This window comes from Diplotaxodon limnothrissa, linkage group LG7, assembly GCF_057381915.1.
Source record: "Diplotaxodon limnothrissa isolate DT_005_m linkage group LG7, D_limnothrissa_male_GT1.1, whole genome shotgun sequence".
Taxonomy (NCBI): domain Eukaryota; kingdom Metazoa; phylum Chordata; class Actinopteri; order Cichliformes; family Cichlidae; genus Diplotaxodon; species Diplotaxodon limnothrissa.
The window spans coordinates 67,318,653-67,346,641 of record NC_140602.1 but is presented as its reverse complement, the minus strand read 5'-3'; the positions used below and the strand labels follow the sequence as shown (position 1 = coordinate 67,346,641).

Below are 27,989 nucleotides of genomic sequence, written 5' to 3'. Positions count from 1 at the left end.
GCTTTTTGTGCATCATGCTTCAATTCCATTGTTGAGTATATGGCGTCTCTGACCTGCTAAGGAAAAACGTTACGCGTCGCAGCTTCAGTCACAGGAACATCAGTTTGCTTGGAGGCTGTTGTAGAGTCTCAACCAAACTTAGTATATTCAACCAAAACACAGAAAATGTCCAAAGAATTGAAGTTTGAAGGAAGATGTGCTCATCAGTTCATACTTACATGGCAGTGGGCCTGAATGATGGGATCACAAGCTCTCATCAGCAGCGCCTCAATCTGAATATCCTGCAGACGGAAATCACAAACTCAAAATGACTTCAGCCAGTTCAGGTTTACCTGCTTTTATCAGAGTGGGACGGCTCAAACTCACTATTTCAGTCCAAATGTCTGCGTACTATACTGAGAAGTTAATTATCAGGTTGATGCCCCACCTGCTGCCTGCCAGTAATTCAGTGCAAATAATACAACTTTTCAGACAACTGGAAACTGGTTTGTAAACACCTATAAAAAAGGGCCAAGTCTTTTTTTTAATCATCCTTAATCATCTTTAACTACATACAGAAAATTTATGCAAAACTCATTTCAAGCCCTTACTTCCTTTGATTTTAATACCTTTAATGCCTCAAAGGAACCTTGGAAACATCAGTTGTCTCATGTTTGTGCCTAATGTTTTGCACGTTGCACGCTTTAAAGAAACTGCAGTGTGCGGAGACAAGCTAACCTCTGACTCCAGCTCGGTCAGGTTTCCCACCACCTCCTTGCAGTCAGCAACCAGGTCGTCCAGGTGGTCCTGCAGGCACTCCAGCTCCTGCCCGGCGTCCGTTTTCTCGCTGCACCACTTTCCCAGGTCAGTCATGCAGCGCCTCTGCAGCTCAGGGTCCAGCTTCACATCCAGCGCCCTCTGGTGGAGAATCCTCTGCACCTCCACCTTGCAGTCCCGGGAGAGCTGCAGGGGGACGACGATGACGACATCGTCATCAAATTACCCACCAAAGTATCGGCTGCTGTTAATCACGGACACTGTAAAATGATACTCCACCCAAGATTTTCAGTGTGTCTGTCCTTCACATTTAATCCTCAAAAGCCTTTAGATTTGTACGTTTAATTCAGTATTAACAGATAAAATGTGAGTGTGATATTGACATTAAACGTTAATACTTTTGTGGCACTTGTTTTTCGCCATTTATTTCTCATTAACAAAGACGACAATGGCGGAGAGCAGCATTGCCTTTCTACTAATCAAGTCTTCATTATCAGCGTTGCACTGTATACAGGTCTTTGCGATTTTTGAGCTCTTTAAAAAGCTATTAATGATTTTGTCACACTGTATTTCTCCAGTCTGTACTTGTAATGCAGCTGCACATTCCCAGGTTACTAAAATGCATTGATATTAATGACCGCTGGAGCACAGACACCTGCTCAAGGTGTGTGAAACTTCCCATATAGGCCAAAACATTTTTTGCAGCAGGCTGTAAACATGTTTACAACATGTTTAGTCTATGGGGACCGACTCTACACTCAAGCCTCAAGTGGACATTCCAGGTACTGCAGCGTTTTACAACTTCCTGGTTTTCATGGACGTTTCTTCCTGTCAAAAGGGAATTCTTCCTCCCCACCACTGCCAGATGCTACACAGAGGATAATTAGATTAGCAAGGTTCTCTCTGTAACATCATAGGGTGTTTAACTAATTTCACACAACTTGTTACAAGCCTCAGCAGGACTGGAAAAAACACATTTTGGGTGGAGTATCACCTTAAACACAGCCAGCGTTTCCTACACTGCTTGTTTAAATCAAAGGCTTAATTTTGCTGCAGCTGAATCATCAGCATCACCAAGTTTTCCGTAAGTGGATTGTCATATTGATTCTTCACTTCAGGGTTCAGCAGCTCACTTCAGCAATTAAAAGCCAGCTCCCACATGCACTGAGAGTGGGTGGGAATTATCCAACACAATCACTTCTCCTCTACAAACCACCAGTAATCATCCAAGATGCGATTCTGTGAGCAGCATCATGAGATCAGCAGCAGTAAGAGGTACTCACCATCGAACCATGGTTTTCCGCTTCAGACTCCCCACTGGGGAACTACGAGAGCATTCTGTGGTCAGAGACTTCCTGTATATATTTGGCACCTTATATTTACCTCTTCACACATGCAAGTTGTTGTCAGTTCAGGCTTAAAGCAACTTTGTGTGTTTATATTAAATAAAGATTAAAGTCACTTCATCTGAATTCGTCACAGCTGTCTTCACCTCCTTCAAACTGCAAACATTTCCAGTATTTTTCACATTTGGCAGAAATTCATCAGACTAAACAAGGGTTTAACTTCTGTATCTGCACTTTTAGGCTGAGCCTACAGATAAGTCACAACCTTGAGAACAAAAACAGAAACAACTGTGCAGACACAGAAAACTTAAAGCAAGGAACATTTAAATGACCTTTTATTTAAAAAGCCTAAACTGTAGAAAAATGCACTTTAACTAATTTGAATTCAGAGGCCTTTCAAGCCACTGAGAGTATACAAAACGTTCCCCCTGTAAATCGCTTATTTGGCATAAAAATGTCCAAATTAGTCCAAAAAACTGCAGTGGTCATTTGAAAACAAAATGTACACTGTACTAATTGCAATACTGTAAGCAGTCACACAATTAAGGCAACACTTCACTGAGCCACAGTGCACAGTCTCTTTATAAAATTAGTCTACTTTCCTAATGTAAATAGAGCTCCTATGGCTGCATGAATGCCCTATAAGCCAGGTTTTTGTGCTTTACAGTTACCTCTCCTGAAACAAACTGTTCTATTAACAAATCTAAAACAGCACTTGGAGATCTCCAAGTGCTGTAACCTTCACATTTAATCATTAGATTAAATCAACGGCAGAGACTCACCCTTCGTCCCTGCTCCAGAGAGCGGTAGGCGTGGCGGTACAGGCATGAGAAAATGGCACCAGGTGGCATCAACTCGCTGGTCTCATTCCAGCCGTGAGTGTGGCAGAGTCGGGATGCATCGGACTGACATTTCTTGTACAGGATCGGATCCAACCTAAGCAGCGACACAGGATGTAACAGGCAGATTAATACCTGCAGCTGTCTCTTTGGGACTAAAGCACAGACAGAATAAAAGATAGACGAAGATCCTGGCTCTGAAACGTAAAACCAATGCAGAACTGTCTTAAACCTACTTTAAAAAAAAAAAAAAAAAAAAACCACCAGGGGGGCGGTGCTTGTGGTTGTAAAAATCCTTCCAGTCCCACAGACATCTATGAGAAAAACCACCCCGTCTAAATGCCTCCCTAAGTTCAGGTTCACTTCAGATCCTCACTTGTCAACTTTCACTTCAAAGCAGATGGCAACAGCAAAACTCTCAAGGCTTCCAATCAGCACTTTACTAACAAGTGTTTTTATACCATCTATGGTTGCAGTATTAAATGGAGGCAATCAACTAACCAAGAATACTTTTACAGCAGCCTTGTTAAAAAGCAATACAACTAAAATGATCAATTACCAAATACCAATAAACTGATATACTAAATTGAAGATGATCATCTGAACCTCATTAATGTCGAAAACAGACTTTCTTCAGCCTGTCGGCAGGACTTACTTCCAGTCTCTGGCGATGAAGTACTGCAGCTCCAGCAGTCTGTGCTCGCAGTCCTCCACCATCTTCTCAGTGTACAGATGTTCCATGAGACACGACAGGATCCTGCAGGATCAGGAAACACAAACGCATTCACATCTCAGCCACACGGCGCAGCAGCCATAAGACCTTGAACGGTCGGTTCTTCTTCAGGTTTTTATCCACATGATCATACAGCAGGTGGGATCATTGCACTTTCTACTGTGTCAAATTTTAGGATTTCTATTTGCTGGATCCCTCTCCCTCCACGAGGACTCACATGGGGTCGCCGCTGCGGATGTGTTTGCATGCGGTCTGGATGACGGACTCACAGGCCTCGTTAAGCGCCCGATCGATGCGGTAGTCGGCCCCGGGGTCGGCTTCCTGGATCAACGTTTGCAGCTGTGGACGGAAAAAATATCATAATAAAATCAAAAAGTGAGCGCAAGACATTACACGACATTCTGGGACATGTAGGAATATGGCTGTGGGACGGTCAAACAGTTGTGTTCATGCAGGTAAATCTGTACAGTGATATCTATGTAAATGTTTCTGTAACCATACAGTGAATATTATAAATGCCATCTCACCGCCTTCTGACAGCTGGGATCGATGGCGCCCATGTCTCCTCGGCCAACCCTCATTAGGCAGTGCAGCGTTCGTCCTTTGCGGTGCAGACCGGAGCAGTGACTCTCAATCTCACTGCGACAGTGCAGCACGATCTCAGGACTCAGAGAGAAATCCTCCATCAGCATCCGCCTGTAATCCATCATCTCACCCTGACACTCGCCGCTGACCACACGACCTGAAAAACACACACACACTGTAGCTGTGGTATCTCGTTTAAGCACAAAATATTCAAACACATTTCACAAAAACAACTCGAGGAACCAACCTGGAAACTGACTTCTGAGGTTAAATGAAACTAACCTTCTACCCTCACACAAACTCGACAGTTTTACTTTGTCTGCCTCAGACTAGTCTTCAGCAAAATAAACAGGAGCGGGTTCGTAGTGGAGAAACAGAGCAATGACTGACATGTAATTGAGCTCTCAGTGGCCTCTGAGTGCCACACAAACAAAAAGGGACATTAATTAGTTGCTGGAGCCAAGAGCGACAGATAAAGGTCTGCTCACCTCGATGGACGGCTGACTCCAGACACAGCAGAAGGTAGGACAGGCGAGCTTCCCTCGCTCGGGGCATGCTGGTGTCCACGTTGCAGTGGTACTTCCTCAGGTCCGACTTGCAGGCTTTGGCCAGCGAGTAGCTGACCTTGTAGTCCTGAGCAATCAGTTTCTGTCTGGTGGTCAGCGCCTCGCGGCACTGATGACACACAACATACACAGACACTTATTACACAACTGAATGCTCAACGAGTCTGATTTTTAATCTGCAGGAAGGCCGTATCCATCACAATTTGTACACTTCATTGTTCTGTAACCATCATCACTATAAGACTTTTTCCCCATCACCAGGAGATGGAAAAGGTTCATTTTAAGTATTTTGTAGAGGAAAAAAAATCTCTATAAATAAAATGTGGACACAGTAAATGGCACTCACCCTCTCAGACATGGAATCCTCAAACTTGTGATTGAAGAGGCATTTGTAAACTCTTCCTTCCCCAGCCAGAGTCTGGAAAAAAAAAAAAAAAAAGGAAAAAGTTCATCAACTTTCAAATTCAGTCATTTTAAGGTGCTTTACTAATGTTAGGTAACAACTACAACTTCTCTTTATCCCATGTGACACAGAAGGCAGCAACTAACTAACCAACTATAGGCTTTACCAAAAAACAGAAAGACTGAAGGTTAATCTTAAAAAGTAGAGCAGCTGAATCCAAACTGGGAGCTGGGTTCGGAGCACACGGGCCTGAAAGCTGAAGGCTCTACCTCACATTCTAATTTTAAATCTCCCAGGAACCACAAACGAGCCTGCAGTCAGAGATAACTATGACGTCTTTAACGTGAACTTTCAATTCAGTTCAGGAGTCAGTGAAAAGAAACCAACGTGGGAAAACCGCAATCTTTCTTTATAGTTTATCACTTTGGATCCACTGAAGAACTTTTTTTTTGAGCGAGTAACAAATGAATAATGTCTTCCATTATAATATTTAATAATGTAGTTGGGTAGTTGATACTGTCAGGTACTGTTAGTTCATTTTAATTTGAATGTTCACAAAGTAATTTCTCCCTCACAGTTTAAAGGTTTGTCTTCTAACTTTCAAAGTAAATAAAAACATCTGGATTTTTCTGATCGTTAACTTCTCGTGCTAACGTCATATAGTCTCGGCTAATCTGCACATTCAGAGAAACACATTTTAGCTCATCTTGAAACAAAGGGACGTTAATTTGAGAAGACCCTAGTTGGATGGTACTTCAGCTTACAAATAATACAAATTTAGCAGTTTTTTTTTTAAAATAGGATATAGAATATTTTAAAAAAGGTAGATCGGGAGAAGAGAACGTTAGAAAGTGTTTCCAGAATGTGACATTTAAGAGTATTACTGATCAATTTAAAATAATTGAATAAAAGAATCCTCTGAGCTCTAGAATAAAGGATTCTTACGTTTTCACAGAAGCGTTCTCTGTCGTCTCTGCAGGAGAAGTAGAGGTAGCGGTCCAGGTGGAAGTCGTCGGAGGAGAGCTCGGCGACTCTCATGATGGCCTTTTTACATTCCTCCCTGATGACGTGCGCCCCCGCCTGGTCCTCGACTTCACGAACCAAACCTTTTTCCAAACAGGCGATCACCTCGCCCTGAGAGTGGACGTCCTGTGAGGAGGGCAAAGGTACCACAGTTACTACTGCCGGTGTGGCTCAGCTCCGGTACGACAAGGATTCGTTTCCAGACAGCAGCTATTTTAACATTATCACTTCATTAGTCCAGCAGATATCTACACTTTTTCCAGCTTTGTGCCCCAATATCATGAATTATTACAAGTGCAGCAGTTTCCTGCCTGTGAGGAACAGAAACTCACAATGCAACTTAAAGAAATGCATTGTGGGTAAAGGCTCATATCAGTCAGTGGGAAAGGTGGGTGGTCAAAACAAGTTGGTGCATTTGAAACGTCTCCTTTATACTTATTCAAAGTTGATTGGAGTTGGTGTAAACTGAATTGAACAGCACCAGTTTATTTTTATTTATTCCATCTATTATGTAATGTGTCAAAGAGAACATGCACATTGGGTCATGCAGTTCTCAATGACACACACCAACCTCATCTCCTTTGTCAGTTCTACAGATAAGCCAAGAAATGATATCAACAAGCTATCTACAAGAAGCCGGGCCGCTTCGTATAGTGAGATATCACCAAATACAGAGGTCAGCTGCAGAAAATAAATAAATTAAACACAGTTTCAGCGACCTTTTGTGCTTCTGCTCTTGGAAAACATTTGTTCTTTGTCAGCTAAATGCTCAGGAGGCTCAGGGTTTGCTTTCCCGTCCAAATCCACATAAACACCTCATCTATAAAACAATGGCTTTACTCGCTACTGCGCGCGCTCCTTTTCCTCAGTTTTTGTTTCCTCCTTTGTCTTTTAAGCCTGTGAGATCAAGGACTAGATAAGAGTCCAGATGGGCTTTATCTTTTTATATTCAGGAATCTAGGAGAGTGCAAACAGTCGTTTCATCTCAACCATCTAGTTTTAACAACAGGTGGAAGACAAATTTCTGATTAATTTCACAAAGTAGAGAGCTGAAGCTTGATTTTAAAGTTTAACATCAAGTTAAAGCTGAGTTAATAACACATTTTCTCATTTTGAGAATCAGTTCATAAACAATCCTGCCTCGTGTCGTTTCAGTGTGCGAGAAGTTAAAGCGCCAACATGGTCTGTCCGATTTCCACTCAGAGCCACTGTGACAAATTTCTGATAATGAAACTAAAAGCACTCCCGCCCACAGATAAATCATCCTCTCTGAGCTCTAATCGTGCCAACGTGATAATAAGTGTGTGTCTGAGGAGCTTATGGAGCTCTGCGGCAGGGAAACACGTTAAGTGGAAGATCGATTCGCTCTGCTCGCTGACAAGCTGCTACAAACTCCTCTTCTCTCATTTGAGCTCAGTCCACTTTGAGTTTTATCTGCTCTCCGACCAAAATCCAGCAGGTCAGTAAGAATATGAGCAGCACTATAAACAATCTTCGATGTACAGCTACGGCGTAGTTAGATCTCATGTCATCTTCTCTGACACATCGACACACCTCCAGAGAGGCCGCCATTTTTAAACCTCTGCTGTAAACCTGCAACAACTGTGAGATTTCCATTTGAAACATTCATCAAGTCGTGCACCACAAATTCACCCTCCAGCATCAGAAACACATCCTGAGGCATCTGGGAGCGCTCATTCAGCACAAACTACTTCAACTGTGGTGTGTGCAGCAGTCCATTTGGTGCTGCAGTTTCTTTGGACACATCAACATAAGATTCCTGACAACCAGCTATAGTTTCTCCTGCAAGATCTTGTCTAATTCAACCAAATTTATAACAGTTAGGGCTTCGATTTATATGAACCTGCGACTAGAGCTCGCGTCAATATTTTAACTTTTTTGTATTGTATTGAATGTTTTCAATAATTGTCACGATATAGGTTCACATTAGTATCCTAAGCAAGCACCTGTTGGGTACAAACTGAAAAAACAAGTTGAAATAAACATTAAAAACTAATAACATTCATTTTTAACAGCTCATACAAATGAAATGCATGATTTCCCCCCGCCCCCCCCAAAAAAACAACAACAAACATGGCAGATTATTGGTTCGTAGGTATTGACTCAAGTTAATGGGCAATATAACAATGTGCAGAACATTACTGACTACAATCTCATCTCCATCTCCTAAAAAAAAATAGAAGAAAAATAAAGTAGAGAATTATCTAATCAAGCAAATGTTCTGAATACAAACCCATTATTTATACATCTAACAACATGAGTGTAAATAAGAGCCAAAAACAACGAGTCAGCGACACAGATGTTACTCCACCAATAACCAAGCAGCACTAGTCAAACACAACAAGCTTCTTTCTCTGAAGTCCGACATCCCTTCTCCTCACCTTCTCTCCGGTGCTGATGCTGCCACATTTCAGCGTGTTGATGTCATCGCGACACTTGCCCATGAAGCCGCAGATCAGCCGGTAGTCACTGAAAACAATGGTGGTCATCTTGGTGATGTACTGGTTGCACTGGTAGTCGGTGATGTTGCCACGGTGATCTACAAGGCAGGAAACCAGGTAACCTTTCCCCAGCTCCTCCGCGGCACATTCTTTAATCTGAATGGAGAAAAGCGAAGGCGACACTTCGGTGAGAGCTGAAACATAAACCTGCCTTTAAAAGCACCTCGTGTCACCTGTCCAGAACAACGAGGTCTGAACACTTCTGATTAACTCAGCTTTATTTTTACACTTGAATGTACCAATGTCCTTTTTCCTACAAAAATCTAGAAATTGTGATTTTCATTGAAAAAAATAAATACATTTTTAAAAGTTCTCCATTTGTATCTGTGCGCTTTTCTTCGTGCTACCTGGTACTGCACTCCAATCGTTTCTAGATTTGGACCTTTTACTGTAATTCATGCTAAAGGTTTACATTGGTGAGGGTCGTGAACAGATTTTGCCCTTCCATAGGAAAACCACCCGGACTGAAAAGAAATATCTGTAAGCAGTTTTTCCTCAGTGCTGTGTGACAACTTTTCAATGGCAGAAAAATGTGTTTGTCCCTCTGCAGCCATTAATTAAAACTAAATAAATAAAATCCAATTAACCACTCATATTTTCCAACATGCCCATCACTTCCAGATCAGGAACCAGCTGAAATTTTATGATCTATGATTTTGTCCCAAAGCACAGAGACCAACAAACACAAAACTACTGCGATGGCAATGAAAGCATTGAACACGAGCAGACGATGAAAGGAGCAAGAAAAAAAAAAAAAATGGATTCACACATTTGCTTTCGTTTGAGTCCACCGATTGGCTGAACTCATCGAGTGACGCCTCGTTCACGAAAATCAAAACTGCCATTTTTGAAACCCGGCAACACACCGTGCTCCCCGAGTCTGACGGAAAGCCACAGACCGAGCAGCAGGGATATCGTCAACGTCCACCTATGTTGTAGCGTTCGTGTCACATACTAATTACGTCATAGGACGCTCGGCAGCGTTGCCATGACGACCACTCACATTACGTGTTACTCAATTGTAAGTGAAAACCTGCCGATCCGAGTAGGTACTAATCTGGAAAAGCGGCTTTAACCCTTTAAGACCTACCATAGAACCAAGTCTGCCAGAACTTATCTTTATATTTTTACATGCTGTGGAGCCATTTGTGGGAGCATTTCAAGTTGCAATACATCAATACAACCGTTATAGCCCAAATTTTAAGAATATGTATGCATTAAGTCCATAGAAACTACATAAAGTGCAAAAAAAGGGCAATAAAGTACAAAAAATTGAAAATCGTTTTTGGTTTTTTACCATATATTTCTAGTTAGAGAAATTTAAGAGGTTTATCCCTCAAAACTGTAAATACAAAAAAGTTGCACAAAATAGTTTCCAACAACAGGAAATTTACTTTGATGGTCTTCATAGTTTTATTTTTGAGATACACCAATTTTTATATACTGCAGGAAAAACGAAAATAAATATTATAATGCAAATTTGCAAAAAAAAAAAAAAAAACAGCATATGCATCAAAATAAACTATTTCCAGCAGTGCAATATGAGTTCTAAACATCCCAGAAACTATTCAGAAAAGCATAAAGTCAAACATACCTTTTAAAAACACCAGTATAGGCTTATAATGCCCCGAAGGTTAAAAAAAAAAAAAAAAAACCTACATTTTCCGCGAAAATGACATCACTTCCGGTTTCTGGCAAGTAATGGCGGAAATGCGATAGATCGCGCTGACGTCTATTCCAACGTAGGAAGTGTTATGAACAGCTGATCGGATCGGCAAAGCGTGTTTCTGGAATATTATATTTTTGTTGCTGCAAGTGCTTTTTATGCAGTTTTTGCAAAGCCATATGTGGAAGGAAACCGTGACCGAGGACAAGCTGATGCCATAAGATGTAAGTACAACTCCTCCGGTTTCATATGCAAAAAAATTATTGCGCTAGCTTACGTGGTTCCAGTTCTACAAGGATTTAAAAATAGTAACGCAAAACAGAGCGTGCCCGCTCCGACCGGTTTTAAAGGGTTAATGACTTAACTGGTCAATAAAGGTTACACTGACTAACTCCACCACCTTGTAGTATTACACATAAGTACCGACCAGCCCCGGCTCCTCTGACATCTCTTCGACATTTTGGACATAAAAACTGGCTGCAGTTTCTTAACATTGTGCTGACAGCTCTAGTTCCTGATTTTAAAGTCTACTCCAAAATCACAGCAGTCTTAAAACTTCTAAATTTGCCAGTTTATCTGATGTTCTTTTAACCGTTTGGAGGCTTGAATGAAGACCATCAAGTTGAGCTGCAGAGATTTGTTTTTAGCGACTGACCTCAGAGATGGTCGTCTTGCAGACCTCCACCGCTACAGACTCAAACTTTGGGTCTGTGGTCAGGTTCAGCTTATAGTTCCACAGCAGCTGGGGGAGAGAAGATACGAGGTATGACAATTACACCAATAAGGACAGAGTGGAGAAAAAACCCAAGAAAGAAAAACAGGACAAATAAAAAATAAAAACAACATTTTAACATGTCAATCATTTTATATTATAAAGTCTTTCTGTTATTTAATGTGACAGACATTCATTAATGAGACAAACTTCTGGATAGCGGGGGGGGAAAAAAAAGCAGTAGTACCGATGTTGGCTATCGGTTGTTTATATGAATCATTACAAAACTTGTGCATACTTTTAGTGGAAAATCATTGCGTCATAAAATTATAAGACATCATAGTGCATGCTAGGAGGTGGAGTGTGAGGGTAGAGAGAGAAGAAAAAAAAACCCCACACACTTACATGGTTGCAATCTGTAGCGATTTCAGAGTCCTGAAAGAGGAAGAGAAAAAAAAAAAAGTTTAGCTTCTTCAGAAAGTTTAATTATTGGGTCTGAATATTTGAGACTAAACAGAGAGGACACCTAATTACTGAAATTTTGCAATCTATAACATCCCATAATCCACTGCAGTCTTGTGTGTTGTGGGATGGTGCGTTCAGGCATTCAGCTTCTTGCTTCAGTGCGGTCACCGAGGCATTTTCCTGCAGCTCTGCTTTGACCCGAGATGACCCCTCCCCCGACTTCCTGCCCCCACCCTCGACCAGAGGAAAACTCACTGTGTGGGTCTGTGAAATAACAGCTCTGCAGATGACCAAAGACTTTCTGACCATTTACCACATGGTAGCCACAGTCAGCTAGGAATAAACTGCCAGTGTGTTTGTGTGCTCTTTTTACAACGTATTTTACACACTGGTGTGACAATGCTCTTCACAAAAACAGTGCAGTGTGAAGAGGGGGAGGGGGAGACGGTACACGATAGTACCGTTGAGTTTTAAAGAGCACTGGGAGGACTCCGTTTGTAAATGGGAACCAGACTGACGCAGAACAGCAGGACGAGAAAAACAAGCAGCATCTACAAACTGACACCAATTAAAAAAAGCTAAGTGAGAGCGATGTCCCCCCCTCTCTCTCACATCGCAGAGTTCAGTCCCCAGAGAGGGGAAAGATGGATGAGGCTACGGTGACATCACCCGCTGCTTTCTGGAGGCTCATTTCGGACGGCTGAGATGAGCATTATCGCCAGCGCAGAGTTAATGCTCGTCTCGTGAGGAGGAAAATGACTGTGAAACCGCGCTGGTTACTGCCTTGTCAGCCATGCTGTTAGCCATTTATCACAGTGTTTGCCCTTAAAATACATGTTTTAAAGAAGCCCACACATGCCACTTTTCTACTTTGTATTTTTTTGGTAAATCAGATTGGGGATACAGGGAATGATATGTGGCGATCCTAAATACCACATTACTTTGGACGTCTGACCTCTTCTTCAAGGTCAAATAAGGTCAAACTTTCGCAAAATGTCTTATCTTTAAAACTATGCTTAACCCTTTTTTTTTTTTTTTTTTGAACCCGTCAGCGGGCTCATTTCACAAACCCTTTTTAAACGACTGTACCTCTGTTACCCTCTCTGGTAGAGACAAAATTAAATTGGTTTTCAGAAGGAAGTGAAAATGAGCTTTTCGGGGATACTCGGCGTATCACAGTAACGCAAACCATTCACAACGTACTGCAGTCTGAACACAGGCCGAAAAATCCCCTCTGCCGAGATGTGCGGTTCACATAAAGGGTTCGAGTTAAACTGCCGTTGTATTGTCAGCATTTAGGAAATGACTGTGATATATGACAAAACCAAATATCACATTACAGTTTGCATCCAAATATGTCACATCTGATCTCTGATCTCACTTTTACATTTCATATCTGCCTTTGTTTCATGTTAAACCCAAAACCTGCTCCATCTTTAAATAAAGTATTACCAAGATCAAAGTCTCAAAATGCTACTGTTCTCATTTTTACAGCACTAAAGTTTTTAAAGGAAAAAAAGAAAACAAAATGAATATATACAAAATTAAAGTAAATATTGCCCAGAGAGTACATGATTTTCTTTAAATCTATATCCATTTTTGTTTTGGACACAACAGAACGATGTAAGAGCTTACAGTTCTTGTTGTCAGATCATAATAGTGAAAGCACACGCAAGAAATTAGCTTTACAAGCAGCTGAGTTTAATTTATCTATATGTTATGAATGCTGCCAAACTAGAAAGAAAAGAAAATAGTTTAGTTTAATATTTCTCGTCTTTGGAGCTGCTCAGTCATCCAGGTCGTGGCAGTCTTGTGAAGTCACCCTGAAGCAGTCCAGCTGCCTTCTTTTTTGAGCCCTTAAGACTTCAATATTTCTCCCACTTCCTGACCATCAGTGCTTTGTTGGAAAGTTGAGTGTGTCAACATACAGCAGTACAAAGCTGGGTGGAGAAACCTGGAGGGAGTTGGACAGCCTGACGCCACATCAAACACTGCTGGACTTTTGTTTTTCCACTTTTCCCCCTCCATTTCTAGCCTACAGGAAAAAAAAACCCTCATTTGCACACGCTCAGTCCAAAGGTGGAGTGAACAGCTAAGTATCCCATCACACTGTTGCAGAACAAAATGTGAGTCATGTGGACATCTGCGCAGCTTTATCTCAGGATCTGATCGCTTCAAAAAGCCAAACTGTTCACATGCAGCTGACCTGAATCCCGATTGTTCCACGAATCCATCTCTGAGTTTGCAGACTCGCTGAACACGCATTACAACTGTGATCTAACACCAGAGTAAATAAACCCTCTCACTCCTCAGACACACCCATTCACATATTTGAGATGTTCAGCCTTTTTGTTTGCCAGCTTTAAGGCTCCGCTCGCCAAATGTGAACAATCTGCTAAAGCTGCCTTCCCATTTAACAGCTGCAGCTAAATTAAACTTAATCAGCTCTCCTCCTTTGTCTTGGGGAAGCTGGTGTGAGGCTGAGCTATAATTGGAAACGGGTGAGAGGAAAAGATAGGAGAAAAATGACATCATGTGAGAGAAAAGGAGAATCCGGAGGGGGGACATGGCCATTTCTGACACCTTCTCAGTTATTTAGCTTAAAATATAGACAACAGGGGAGGGGAGGAAAGTAGTCTGTTTACTGGAAACAAGAAAAAATTAATGTTTAACTAAAACTCAACACATTTGCATACACTCCTGAGAGAAAACAAGAATCAGCAAAAGCAGGCTGTGCGTGAAGAAAGCGCAGCAGGAGGAAGTGTTACAAACGAAACCCTTCAGTGGACATGAGCCAACCAAGAAGAAAAGCAAACAGATCGAAACAGTCAGCCTGAGCAAACAAGGAACTGCATCCTGTAAGCTGTGTGTGGTGGATTTTTATTGGCCAGTTAAAGATTAACCAGTGCAAACAACCACTTTAAAGCTTTAGCTTCTTCTCTCACATTTTTAAAATGGCTATCTGCAGAGGATGTGCACTCTTGTTTTTGTCTAGACCAAACAGGCAGTCGGAGAGTATTTGGGCCAGGAGTGTGACTGATGTGTGCGTTACCACTACCTCCAATTTCACACACTGACACCTCATCACACAGTGAGGAGCTTTAAAAAACAGGAAATTGCACCTATTAAAATTTCCTTTGTCATGCTTCAGCCATAACTGTTGAACAATTAGTTTTCTAAATTATATTCCAAAAGCCAGAATAACACCACAGTATTTACACAAAACTTGGTTCTTTTGCATTTATTTCGAGGACACATCTAAAACCTGCAGGACACCGACCCTCGAGGCCTGGAGTTGGCCACCCCCGGTTTACAGCTATCTATAAAACACGATGCAGACTCTAAGCAATACCATCAGGAACGCTTGCGATTGGTCACAGCTACATTTTTAAACATCACAATGATCCCAAACACACTGTCAATGGAGTATACCTGGATAAAATTGCAAAGTGGAACAGTCATGGATTGGCCTTCCCAGAGCCTGGACCTCAACAATATTAAAGCACTGTGTGGGATCATTTTGACAGAGAACAGAACAAAAGCCAGCATCCAAAACAAAAAAAAAAAAAGCTTTGAATGTCCTTTAAGAAGCCTGGAGAAGTATTCATAAACACTGCTTAAAGAACAGGAAACTTTAGCCTCATGTGACTTCAAACTTTTTATCCAAATAGTCATTCTAGTGTTGACAGGAGGTGACTGCCATTATTTCATGCTAAGCACTGTTGTTGGATAAGAAACACACAAAGTGAGAATGGCTTTATTGTGAATCTGGTTGCATTAAAATGTCATTCATGTGACCACAGAAAGTAGAAGAGAAGCCAACAGATGTTATTGTTGGCCACATTAGCTGCTTACACTAAACACATATCGTTCTCTCTTCCTGTCATGTTGTCTTGAGCTGAAATAAACCCACCGTAGCTGATGGGAGGGGGGCGGGGCTAAGCAAAACCATACAGCTGTAAAGGAAATCCAAAAGTAAACGACGAAACAAGAGCACAAAGTCATCCTTTTCTTTAAATTTTGATTTTAAATAAACTGCGCAGCCCCGTCGCTCCATTATATTTGTCATAAAGCATGTGGCAGAGGCGTGATCCCTCATAAACACCAACATTCATCACGTCTACTTAAATATGACATCCTAATGCAGACAACAGTAGGAAACCGCAAAGCTTCTGATAACAAGCAGAGTGCTCGCTGCCTACACATGCACGCGTGCGTTCATAAAGATATTATCACTGTTGGTGTGAACACAACAGTAGGAAATATCATTTTTAGACAAATGTCAATGCTGAACCTGAAAGTAGCGTCGCAGAAACACCGGATGATGTTTCTTAGCAACCTTTTTCCTCCTTCTTGGCTGAGGAACAAAATATCCACACAAAGTAAAACCTGCCCGCTTTGTTTGGGATAATCAAAGATCACATTAAAGTCGCTGCACAGAGGCGGTAATTCAGTTTCAGAGATGCTGAGGTATTGCTGCTTTATTTATCCGACAGGTCCAATTACAGACCAGCTCCAAGAACATCGGTGAACTTTATTCCATTAGTCTGCTTTTTATTTGTGCTGCATTATAAAACCCTGGAAGTAAATGGATATCTAAATCAGATAAAGCTAGTGGTACTGTTAGGCCAATTATTGGGGCCAATATTCAGCATTTTTCTACTTATTGATATTAAATCGACATTTTCATCTTCGGCTGCATATCCAGGTCCATGCAGACACACCCACAGCTACCTCAGCTATTTATCTCCAGCTATTCTAGGTGGAGGACAAGGTGTTCCCAAACCAGGCAAGAGATGTAATCTAACCAGCATGCCCTGGATCCACCCTGGAGCCTCCTCTCAGTAGAATATGCCAGAAATACACCTGGGAGATACCCGAGTCAGACCCCAGCTTTAATATGGAGGAGCACTGGCTCTAACTTTGATGTCAAGCTGACGACGTTGTTTTATCTGCCAGTTGAGTACCTTCTCAGTATTTATAACGTAGTGTTCACACAAAGTAAATACCTGCACGCTTTGTTTAGGATAATCAAAGATCAGATTAAAGTAGCTGCACAGAGGCGGTAATTCAGTTTCAGAGATGCTGAGGTATCACTGCTTTATTTGCTTTATTTACTTGTGTTGTGCCACCACAGCCGGGTTAAAGACACAAGTGTTTTACCGTTGTTTAAATGATATGTCAGTATGGAAGATGAATGGTTCAAAGATTATTAAAGGGGGAAATATTGTTACAGTTCTATAAATTTGATTTTATGGAAAGAAACAAAAACTGCTCTCTGATGTGAGGATAGGAAAGTGGACAGCTCTGTAGTACAGTGTTTGCATCACTGCTAATAACATCTAATCCTGACAATAATTTTAGTTTTTTAATTAATAAATTCAAAAATGCACTGATTGGATTCTGTGGAGCTTCTGATCTTTGCCAACTCATCAAACACAGCACTCCAGTTGTAAACACAGCTCCTGCAGCCTTAATGTGCCAATTAGTAATTATGGAGCTGGGCGGAGGAACAAGACGAGGCTCAGCGGACAGGCCGGAGCAGAGCCTTCGCTCTCTGGGGCCTCCGCCCTCTGGACTCCCTCTGCACCACGTACACAAAACCACAACCACCAGCAGCAGCCCTGACAGTGGGCAGGACGGAGACACAAAAATGCACCGAGTCTAAAAGCAGCTCTCAATCTCACTCTCACACCTGCAGAGTGCCAGCTGGGCCTTATACACATGATGTGGGCAGGCTACAGGGCATGCAGAGTGGGCGTAGAGAGGCAAGATATCAGAACCCCTCTCCACCGCTGTCACCGCCCCCAAAAAAGCTCGTTCTGACTGCGTTCATCTCATAGCGTGAAAACAGCAGAACTGAGACTCACTGAGGGTTCGGGAGGCCGACTTCCCCTCCTGTCATTTGCTTTGTCCGCTCAGCGGAGTGAGAACGGGACAAAAATATCCCTGCAAGAAATGACTGGGAAACCCAAAGTCTATCACAATATCCCAGCTGACCAAAGAGGGTCATATTTACAGCACAAACTGTGCTGAACCAAAACTGATTTGTTTGCGGATTTTAAAGAGATTAAATTTGTTTTTCAGCCCTGAAAATCTCATGTAGATACCTCCTGTCCTTATGAAGCTATGAGTGTTCAAACATGATAGAAACAAATAAACAGCACCAAATACTGTGAAGGTAAAATTTTGCATTTTGCTTCTGATTCCAAGGGGGACGGGTAGCACTCACTGATTTTTCATGATAGTACTGTGTTAATGCCCCAAAGCCTGCAGTATTTTATGTCTTAATGCTTACTTTTTTAATCTCTGAATCTTAGGTCAATCACTTAATGATTTTCTCCCTTTTCCCTGTTAAACTGCAAAAATACTGCAGTAGTAAACATGTAAGGCCCAACAAGCTTCATATTTTACAGTGAATCAAACATCCTGTACAGCAACAGTGGGGAAATTTAGGCCTAAAAATAACATTTTCTACACAAGTAAACCTCCATAAACTGTCTTAGCCCACAGATTGAGTTCTGAGCATTAATTTGACAAAAACAACCCCCACCCACTCCAAAACAGAAGAAGTGAAGAACCAATCAGCTGGTCCAGATGCACAAAGAAATTATTCCAAGCAAAGATGGGTATTAACATTCACAGGAAGTCAGAGCAAACAAAACAAAAGACTTCAGCTGAGATCAAACAAGCGTCTAATCCTCTGACTGTGCGAGTTTGTCTTTTTCCACCCACTACAAACACAAACTGTTTCATCTATCACATTAATTTAAGTCATGACCTTAAACACTGTTCTCAGTGACATTAAAAAGGAATGGAAAGGTCTTGATGCAAATTAAATAAAATCCTCCGGAAATCGCTGCAGATGGCGCCGAGACAGAAAATATCATCAACCTGCCGCCATTTAGAACAGCGAGGGCTCGTTTTCATTCCTTCCTCACTTCTCGTGTCGTTCTCATCTCTTCTCTTTTTACTTATTTTTTTTAAACACGTTTTAAAATTTCTGGTATTTCTTAACATACTTTTAAATTTCTGTCTGAAAACGTTAAGAAAGTGCTATCCATAACTTTTATTATTTCGAAACGAGGAGCAATCTGACATTTTGTTCTGTCAGAAAAGAGTCAAAAGCCAAAAGATAAACAGGAGTAAAAGGTTCAACTCTGAATTTTTCACATTTTTTTCTTGAAAAATGACCACAAACAATTACTAACCTGGTGATGTGGTAATTCATGCCCAGGGTCTAAAACCCCAAAAGAGATTATTTGCAGTGAAAAGCAGCCCTTTAGAGAAGCTAGAACTGGAACATTTTTACATGTAAATGGCCTTAACAGTAGATGAACATGAGTAACAAGAAGACAACAATACCACAGCCTTCTGGGTGAATGCAGGCCATCTGTACTGACACTCAATATTAAAACGCCTTCATAAATTCATTTTTTACCACCTCCCAAATCCTGTCCACTTAAAAATCTACCTATAAGCAGCTCACTGCCCTACATTTTTCATAAGCAGGCTACAAACAAAGGATTTCAGGATGACTTTTACCAGCCGAGAGGGCGCAGTCTTGTGATTGTGAGTAAGCAGATAATGGGCACAGCGAGAGGACCCGTCTTAGCTGCTCTAAGCTGCTGTTGTGGCGTACAGAGAGAGGCCTCTGTCTGCTGCAGATCTGCTGAAGACAAACAGCTAATGAGCTTAACTGAGAGAGCGAGCAGCCAGAAGCTGCCACACCAACAGGTCTCTCATAAGGAGCTGTCGAATGAGCTTAAACAAAGCAGCTGAAGTACACATTCCTTAAAACAACTCTCTCTGGAACACATCTGGATGAAGATGAATAAAAGCGACCATGAACGTGACTCAGTGCTAACAGTCTCCCAAATCAATCTGAAGCCACCACAAGTTCAACTACATCAACCTGATTACGTTTAAACCATCTGCTGCACCACTGGCAGCAAAGCTAAAGATCTCATTTATTAAAGATATTTTTAATGTGCATATAATTTTTATGATAACCAGTAAGATTTCTAAAAATAATGAACATTTAAGAGGCAATTTTAGAGGTTTTATGAGTTTTATAAATGATTCAGACTCATTAGAGACTGTAAAACGTTCAATATAATATATAATCACAATATAATCACATTTTGATTGCTTGCTTTACGAAAAATGTGTCAAATGTGCCCAAAATTACAGACCCAACTGTAAATAACTTCATTATTACAGAAGTTGAGTATTAGGGAAAGTTTAATTAGGATGTTGCTTCAGCTGCACTAAAATAAAGAAGGACGAACAGACTGAACAGGGCAGCACCTACATTTTCAAACTGACCACACAGCTCCAACACATTTCATGTTCGTCGAGCCGTCCGACCTCTGCCTCCAATTGCATCAGACCTACGGCCACTCTCCTTCATCCACAGTTCAGCCTTCTCCACCTCTTACCTCCTCCGGCCTGAAATCTCCCCCTGACTGAATATTTAACCGATCCAACATTTATTTATATCTGACATCAATCTGATCCCAGCTCAAAAGAATCGACTGAGCATCACGACAACAGACCAGTCGATTCAAATCAATTCTATGTTGTTGTTATTTTTATACTTTTTTATTATCTAATTATTTGGGGGAGGGATTTGTGACAGCAATGATAAAAAAGTGATATTTGTGAGGTAAATGTTTCTGCATTAATGTCCTTCAGAAATCAAAATGTGGGTGGTAACATAAAGAAATAGTGATGCTTGGACTGTGGTCTTTGCTTGGCATTATCCAAAAGACAAACACACACAAACACGCTTTTCAGTATTAGATGCTGAATGTGCTCATGCACTGATCGATGCATGAGGATACAAGGAAAGGAAACAAGGACAGTGAGAGGCTCTCACACTGAGCTGAAAAGAGACCTGAGAGCTGTGCTATTTACCATTTACTAGAGCTGGGCGATATGAGATTTTTTCATATCACGATATGTTTTTTTCATTTCAGGCGATAACGATATCTATCACGATATAAGCCAAATAACTATATTTGTAAGATTTAAATGTGCTGTTGCTCACAAGTAAAATGTGAAATAATCAGCAGCTTGTTTTTATTTAAATATTTATTTCCCATAATAAGTTCAACAGGGTAGATGTACTTAAGGAACATGAGACTTTTTCAGATAAATAAAGGCAAATATTGCAAACTACACAAAAGGCAGCCGCTAAAGCGTTTAAGTTTCAAAATAGAACAAACGAAACAGACGACTAAATTGTCAATTCCACTTAGAAACAAAATATTAATTCTAAAAATAAATCTTAGTTTGTTTTACAGAAGAACAGACAAAACTGACTAACTTTTGTCAATATCAAATAAACTGAGAACTAAAAGGAAATTCTCAATCTCTCCTTGTTGTATAGCTGAGCTTTTCAAACAGTTTTAACAGTTACTTTAGTCTGACAAAAGCCGAATGACGAATTAGCGCTTCCAGTCAGAGACTGAGGCTACGTCCACACGTACACGGGTATTTTTGAAAACGGAGATTTTCCGTTTTCGTTTTAAAAAATAATCCCGTCCACACATAAAGGCAGAAATGAAGGAAAACGCTGCTATGAACATGCCAAAGCAGCAGGTGGCGCTAGATTCCTAACTGTGCAGAAATGTTGGCCAATCAGAAGTCTAGAAGCCTCAGTGGGAAAAAGTAAACAAAGCTGGGGCATAGAAGCAGAACCGAGTCGTATGTGTGGAGGGACAGTAACTGTGTGTATATGTGAGCATGTAAACACTGCAGAGAGTAGAATTAACAGTATTGTAGAAATTCATTTCACCGAAACAATAACGTGGCGCACAGTGTGACGCATGCACCAGTTTATTGTATTTCCAGACTTGCTTTCGGCACAATTTACAGTGCACGCTACTCTGTTTTTTGTCAGACTTGAAATAGCCGAAATACCTTCACACTACGGAACTTCTATGGCTCTTCCGTTCGACAATCTCTCCGGCATTGGAACCATCATCTGTTTTCTCTTCGGTCACGCTCGGTTGATTTTTCTAGTCGGCACACTCATTTCCTCCATTACCCGCTGGCTGCTTCCCAAACAAACACACGTGCGGCTTGGCACTTGTGCTGTACGTAACAAGTCACGCGACGTGACGCTTCGGCTGTGATTGGTTCGGCTCTGCGCTACTTGATTTGGATTGGCTGACCTTTTTTTTTTTTAAGAGGACAAGAGCGGCGAGGTCTATCGCGATAGCTTAATTTCTCTATCGAGTAAAAGTTATATTGCGATACATATCGTTATCGTTCTATCGCCCAGCTCTACCATTTACTAATAAAAATAAATGTGTATTCTCAGATGCTTCATTTTTTACAGTGGTGTACACAGTCAGGCTCCATGCAGAGGAACAAATATCTTTGTGAAGGCAAAGCTCTGGATTTACTGATTATCTTCCTACTCTTTACAGCCACGAGCTGTGGGTAAAGACTAAAAGGATGAGACAGAGGACACAAGCAGCTGAAATGAGTTTCCTCTGAAGGGTGTCTGGTACTCAGTATGACAAGGTACACAAAGGCAAGATATCCATATTTTTAACTGGACTTGAAAAGAATGTGGGGCAGCACGGTGGCACGGTGGTTAGCACTGTTGCGTCACAGCAAGAAGGTCCTGAGTTCAATTCCACCATCAGGCCGGGGTCTTTCTGTGTGGAGTTTGCATGTTCTCCCCGTGTTTGCGTGGGTTCTCTCCGGGTACTCCGGCTTCCTCCCACCGTCCAAAGACATGCAGCTTGTGGGGATAGGTTAATTGGATAATTCAAATTGCCACTAGGTGTGAATGTGAGTGTGAATGGTTGTCTGTCCCTATGTGTTAGCCCTGCGACAGACTGGCGACCTGTCCAGGGTGTACTCCGCCTTTCGCCCTATGACAGCTGAGATGGGCTCCAGCGCCCCCGCGACCCTGAAAAGGATAAGCGGAAGCGAATGGATGGATGGATGAAAAGAATGTATTGGTAGATCTCCAGTTAAGTTAATTTCATAGGTGAATAGGTTCGCAAATTAGGGCCTCGTAATGTCCACTGTAATGAATAGTTCTTATGCCCCTTTTGTAAAATGCTTTAAATTATGTACAACCAGAGCCAACAACTGCCTGGAAAGTGAAAATGCATTATAAAGTTAAAAAGCTCATTACTTTTTTTCTACATATTGTTTTATAAAGGCATACAGCTTCCTGAGAATGAAAGAGGGATTTATTTGCAGGACATAAACAGCTGTGGTAAGATGCCCACATTTTCTCAAAGACCAAAGATGAGGAGATTTATTATTTATTAGGGCTGCCACGATTAGTCGACTAGTCACGATTACGTCGACTATCAAAATCGTCGACGACTGATTTAATAGTCGACGCGTCATTTGAAGCTTTGTAAGATCCCAAAAGCAGGAATAAGTAGCAGGATTTAAGAGTGTAATAACGGACTGAAACAGAAGATGGCAGCACTGCATGTACAAGGATACCAGCTGCCGTTAAACCCCGAAGAAGAAGAAGCAGCGTCCCAGAATTCATAGCGCAGCCCAGCGCAGTTTCCAACAATGGTGGCAGCTAGTTAGTTTTAATATTGCTCTTATTATTCTTTCTGGGTCACAAAATAAACGTTTAACATATTTTCAGGCGAGAATGTAGCTGTGTAAACCTCAAATATCTGCTCAGTTTATCAAGACACCACATATTTTCAAAAGCGCTCCGACGTTTTTGGAGGCGTCTGTTACCCACTAGCTCGATAGCTAGCCGGGGGCCATGAGAGCACCGGACTCCCGGCAGATCGTTTTCAAACCCACCGCCCTACTCAGGTTAAACATATACAAGTCACTTAGATAACTTAAAAATGTTATTGTTTGGCTTTTTTCAGTATTTTATTTGTTCCTGAGTAAATCGGCTGAGTTTATTAAACTCCACCGAAACAATCTGCACATTTAATTAGAATTCAATTAACTATCATCTTGTCTTTATTTTTAGTTAGCACAGACCTTAAACACTTAAAGCTGTAAGGTAATGATAGTTATATAAGAGCAGATGCTGCTGGTGCAATAAGCTGTACTTTTACGTTCAATGGATGATGATCTGATTAGTCGACTAATCGCAAAAATAATCGGTGACTAGTCGACTATCAAAATAATCGTTTGTGGCAGCCCTATTATTTATCCTAATTTTACTAAAACTATCATCCTACCGTCTATCCATAATGTCAATGTGTTGCTCTGATTAGACATCAGTGCAGCTAGTCAAACCAGGTACCTTCCCTGTTTAACCAGGCCAGTCATTAAAGTCATCAGATGTACATAATTCCAGCCACTGTGATAATCTAAAAGAAAACCTTTCTTACAGAGTTTTATTAACCGTTTTGTTATCTTCATATTGATACACATATATAAAAATACATATACTTTTATTTCTATTAGAACTAAAGATAACATCACAATTTAATATCTCACTGTACTGTAAAGCATTTTTGGGTTCCTTTTCAGCACAAGCTTCCTCTGCTACTGCAAGAGTACAAGGTTAGATTTAAATGACTTACTGTAAAAAAAACAACAACAAAAAAACAAAAAAAGTTTATTCTTAGATTGGTGCACATCTAAGAACATCCCAACATAAAACGCTGCCTCTTGTGGTCAAAGCTGAAATCACATTTCCAGGGGGTAATTACAAAAGGTACCTTTAACAGCGCCAAGTCAACACTCACAACCCCCAAACCCACAGAGAATAACGGGGCTGCACAGAGAGGCCACCAACAGCCTTCCCCAGGGGGGAAACCATCAGACAAAATAAGTCCTAACACTTCAGTCTGTCTCACATCAATCTTTAACACATAACAACCGCACACTAGGTGGACAACACCCCTATCAATCACCATCGGGGTCTGAAATTAAAAGTAAAAAAAGCTTAAAATCACCCAGCAGCAGGTTTGGTAACGTTATCTGGGTTAGCATTTCGCCAAGGCTACCAGAGCTAGCGACAACTGCTGCCGAACAGTTAACAGCTTTAATGTAAAGTCACTCGGTTTAAAAAGTTACTCGGTTACCCATCTGTCCACGCCAGAGTGCCGCTGGGTTTCTGCGGACTGTTATACCAGCAAAGGAGCATTTTTCTTTGATAATTTGACATTTAACCGCTAGCTAATCCGAAACATACGTGGTGTTTTAACTACTCCGTAGAGCACCAACAATCCACCAGTTTTAGCCCAATATTAAATCCCTATAGGTACTCTGATCCAAGTTTATAGTTAATCTGAGTCGGTAATATATTCAGATAAATTCGGCCTGTTAATAGTCCAACTTTTATTTAAATGGTAACCAGTTTCTTTTTTTCTTATCCACGTCTCACTTTTCCAATTTGAAGCATTCAGTTGAGACACAGTTCCTTGCATTCCTGGCACTGTAGCACGCCGAATTGAAAACTAAACTTCAACGACTATGAAAATGTTTTGAGTCCTCTCATGCACTGGGTGTTACATTAAAAACGATACAAAAAATCATAAATTGCTGTAATTTTGCCTGGCGTTTGGCGTGACGTTGTCTGGTTGCTAGCAGCTAGCTTTAGCTCGTTCTGCAGGCACACCCTGCCTCTTTCTCCGGGATTAAAGCTACCATTCCCGCGAATATACCTCTTTCCTGTCCTGGAGACACTCCAACACCGCCAGGTTATTGTTCCAGGAGTGTTTGGGGCAAAGCCGGGTCAGGTCGTCTCTGCACACCGCCTCCTCAGCCAACTTCCAGCCGGTAGAGCGCCTCCGAGACAGCGAGGCCCCGGCGCCTTGGTTCCTCTCATCGACTCCAGGGTTCCCCGCCGCGAGCCCCGGACCTCCAACTGGGTTCTGCATTTTATCGACACCGGCAATAAGTTTGGAAATAGCTTTGTTTTGAGCTTGAATCGGATGTACAAACAAAAAGATGCACATCAAGAGCAGGAGCAGAGGAACACGTATGCAGTCCGCCATCTTCACAGAGCCAGTCAGCCTGCTGCTGCTTTCAGGAGCTGTCGGAAATATGGGCACTGAGGATAAAGTTCCAGACAAATTGTTTTCTTCTAGTGAATAGTTCATAAATATTTAATAAGTCCTCGTGTGTTCATGCTGTGAGTCATCCAGCCATGGAAATGTCTCTTCCTGGCATTCTTTATGATATTAGTTTAGTGTAAAGTTTAATCTTTTATAAAGTTAATTAGTTAAATTAAAACCTGTGAACATCATACAGTGTGGTTCAGAGCAGTTCAGTTACTACTGTTCCAGTTTAATTGGTGAGATCTGTTTACACCTCCCAGTCCGGATTAAAGCTGCACATTTGGTCATGTTTCCTCTGCCTGGAAGTATGTTATGATTAAAGACCTTTCAGTCACAAGACTGCTGCATTTGTTAAGCTCACAATAACTTATTTGATTTCAAATTCATATCAGCCTGAGAACGGAGATGGATCCAGGCTGTTTTCAGGGGATGCTTTTTATTTCAGGAAAGAACACAGCACGACGTTCTCAGTCACTCTGATGTGTGAACCTGAAACACACATGTAATGGTAAGTTTGGACTTTCAACTGATTCATGTCTTAAAATGAAAGTGTTATATTGGATGTTATGGAAATAAATAATTGTAATTGGTATTTTCATGCAGACTTTTCGAAGTGTGCATTGAAACGGAAACAAAACCTCAGTGTTTCTCAAATATCATTAAATATCATCAGCTGGGCATTTTCAGCCCTCAGGAGTGGTATGGTGGATCTCTTTATTAACAGAACTCTTCTTTTGGCTGCTCCGTTTAAGGGTCACCATATACGATCATCTGCCTCCATTTTACCCTATCCCTGTGCTAAGGATAGCGCGACACAGCGACTCTGCGGTTTCCTTTAAGGTAAACACATAAAAACATTAACTAATTAGAAATGATAAGCTTAAGCCGGTAATTCAAAAATAATTAAAGAATAATTAAATAATTAGAGTAGGAATTTCAACTAAAATGCTAGTGGCAGAGGTTTTTTTTTTAATGTTGTTTTCTTATTACATGCACCTTTAAGAACAGCTGAAAACATGTAAAAATTATAAGCTGTGTCCAAAGCTGTGGTACTGCACACAAGAAACCACTTAAACTTAAGTGATGTGGCACCCAGGATCAATCAAGCTCTGAGTTCAGACTGGATATTTTTTAATAAGAAAGTTAAGATTTTAGGAATAACACAAGGACAAACAGTAGTCAAACGTGCATTGAAATGATGTTGCATGCATGCCGTTCTTACTGTCTGTGCAATATAAATCAATAAGTCACAGATAAATGAGCGTGGATTTAGGATGACTGAAAGCAGAATGATGTGGTCTCGTCTTGTGGTTGATAAATGTCTGAAGCAGAATGTAGGTGTAGTTCAGTGTACTTTCTTCAAAACAAAGGAACTGTTATATGCAGTGTTGGGTAAGTTACTTTAAATGAGTAACTTAGTTACATTACTAGTTACTTCTATCAAAAGTAACTCAGTTACTTCAAGTTACTTGTTACTTTCAAAGTAACTAGTTACTAGGGAAAGTAAGTTTGGTTTTACTCAGAATTCTCTTGTTAATGTGTTGCTTCCATAGCTTTGCCAGTCTTCTAGCTTGCTTACTTGCCACAAGTGCACTGTGCCACCTACCAATAGAAAAAAAAAATTATGTGCATATTTCCACGAGAGAAATCCCACGCTTGGACCGTCGTTGACCACCGCCATGATTCTAGCCTACGTCACAGCGTCATGTGCTCTTTTTTACATCTAACGCAAAAACTGCAGTCGTGGTGCTTTGACTGTACTCAGAACTCAGAAATTCTGCCTTCTGAATAGGAAGATGTAGGTAACACCAGACTGCAGATGAGCTGCATACAGGGCTGGACTGGGACAGAAAATTGGCCCGGACATTTTGACTAGAGACCGGCCGCCATTATTAGAAAAATCATAAAGCCTTTGAATGATAATAAACACTGACTGTTGTGACAGTGATGTTCACTGTTTTGATGGTATATATGCATCAATCTATCAATCGTTTGTAAGATTCAGATAATTATTTTTTAAAAGTGAGACATTTTAAATGAGAATAACAAAGAAAAGTATGTCTTTGTGCCCCCCTCTCCCTGTTAATGCCCTACATGGACCCCTGGCAACACTTTGCTAGACCCGCCCCTGCACAGTTACCAGCTGTCAGCTGCTTAGAAAAGGATCCTGGTGTTATTTGTCTCTCAGAAACAGTTGATAACTTTCCTTCAACTCATTCATGTCACCTAAAAGGTAAACCTGTTTCTCCATCACCTGCCCATCTCTGATGATTCAGTAAGGACATCTCCTGGTTTCATCTTCATGTTTCCCTCTCATCACATATTCAAACCGATATCATGACCAGC

General features: G+C 41.1%; 1 protein-coding gene across 5 annotated transcripts in view; it reads right to left on the bottom strand.

Annotated features, from left to right (window-relative positions):
- Positions 1-25,588, bottom strand: part of LOC146629654 (Golgi apparatus protein 1-like) — a 37,527-nt gene extending 11,939 nt beyond the window's left edge. For 3 of the 5 annotated variants that reach the window (XM_085360166.1, XM_085360163.1, XM_085360164.1), the window contains exons 1-14: positions 25,248-25,588; positions 11,557-11,586; positions 11,095-11,181; positions 8,654-8,869; positions 6,174-6,377; positions 5,172-5,243; positions 4,748-4,934; positions 4,202-4,416; positions 3,892-4,013; positions 3,597-3,698; positions 2,885-3,038; positions 2,040-2,081; positions 718-942; positions 219-281 (exon numbers count right to left, since the gene is read on the bottom strand). In XM_085360166.1, coding sequence (XP_085216292.1) covers positions 219-281; positions 718-942; positions 2,040-2,081; positions 2,885-3,038; positions 3,597-3,698; positions 3,892-4,013; positions 4,202-4,416; positions 4,748-4,934; positions 5,172-5,243; positions 6,174-6,377; positions 8,654-8,869; positions 11,095-11,181; positions 11,557-11,586; positions 25,248-25,580 — 2,052 coding nt within the window. In that variant the 5' untranslated portion in view covers positions 25,581-25,588. The remainder of the gene's footprint in view (positions 1-218; positions 282-717; positions 943-2,039; positions 2,082-2,884; positions 3,039-3,596; positions 3,699-3,891; positions 4,014-4,201; positions 4,417-4,747; positions 4,935-5,171; positions 5,244-6,173; positions 6,378-8,653; positions 8,870-11,094; positions 11,182-11,556; positions 11,587-25,247) is intronic. The other 2 variants (XM_085360165.1, XM_085360167.1) reach the window with 1 other exon arrangement.
- Positions 25,589-27,989: the final 2,401 nt, after the last annotated feature.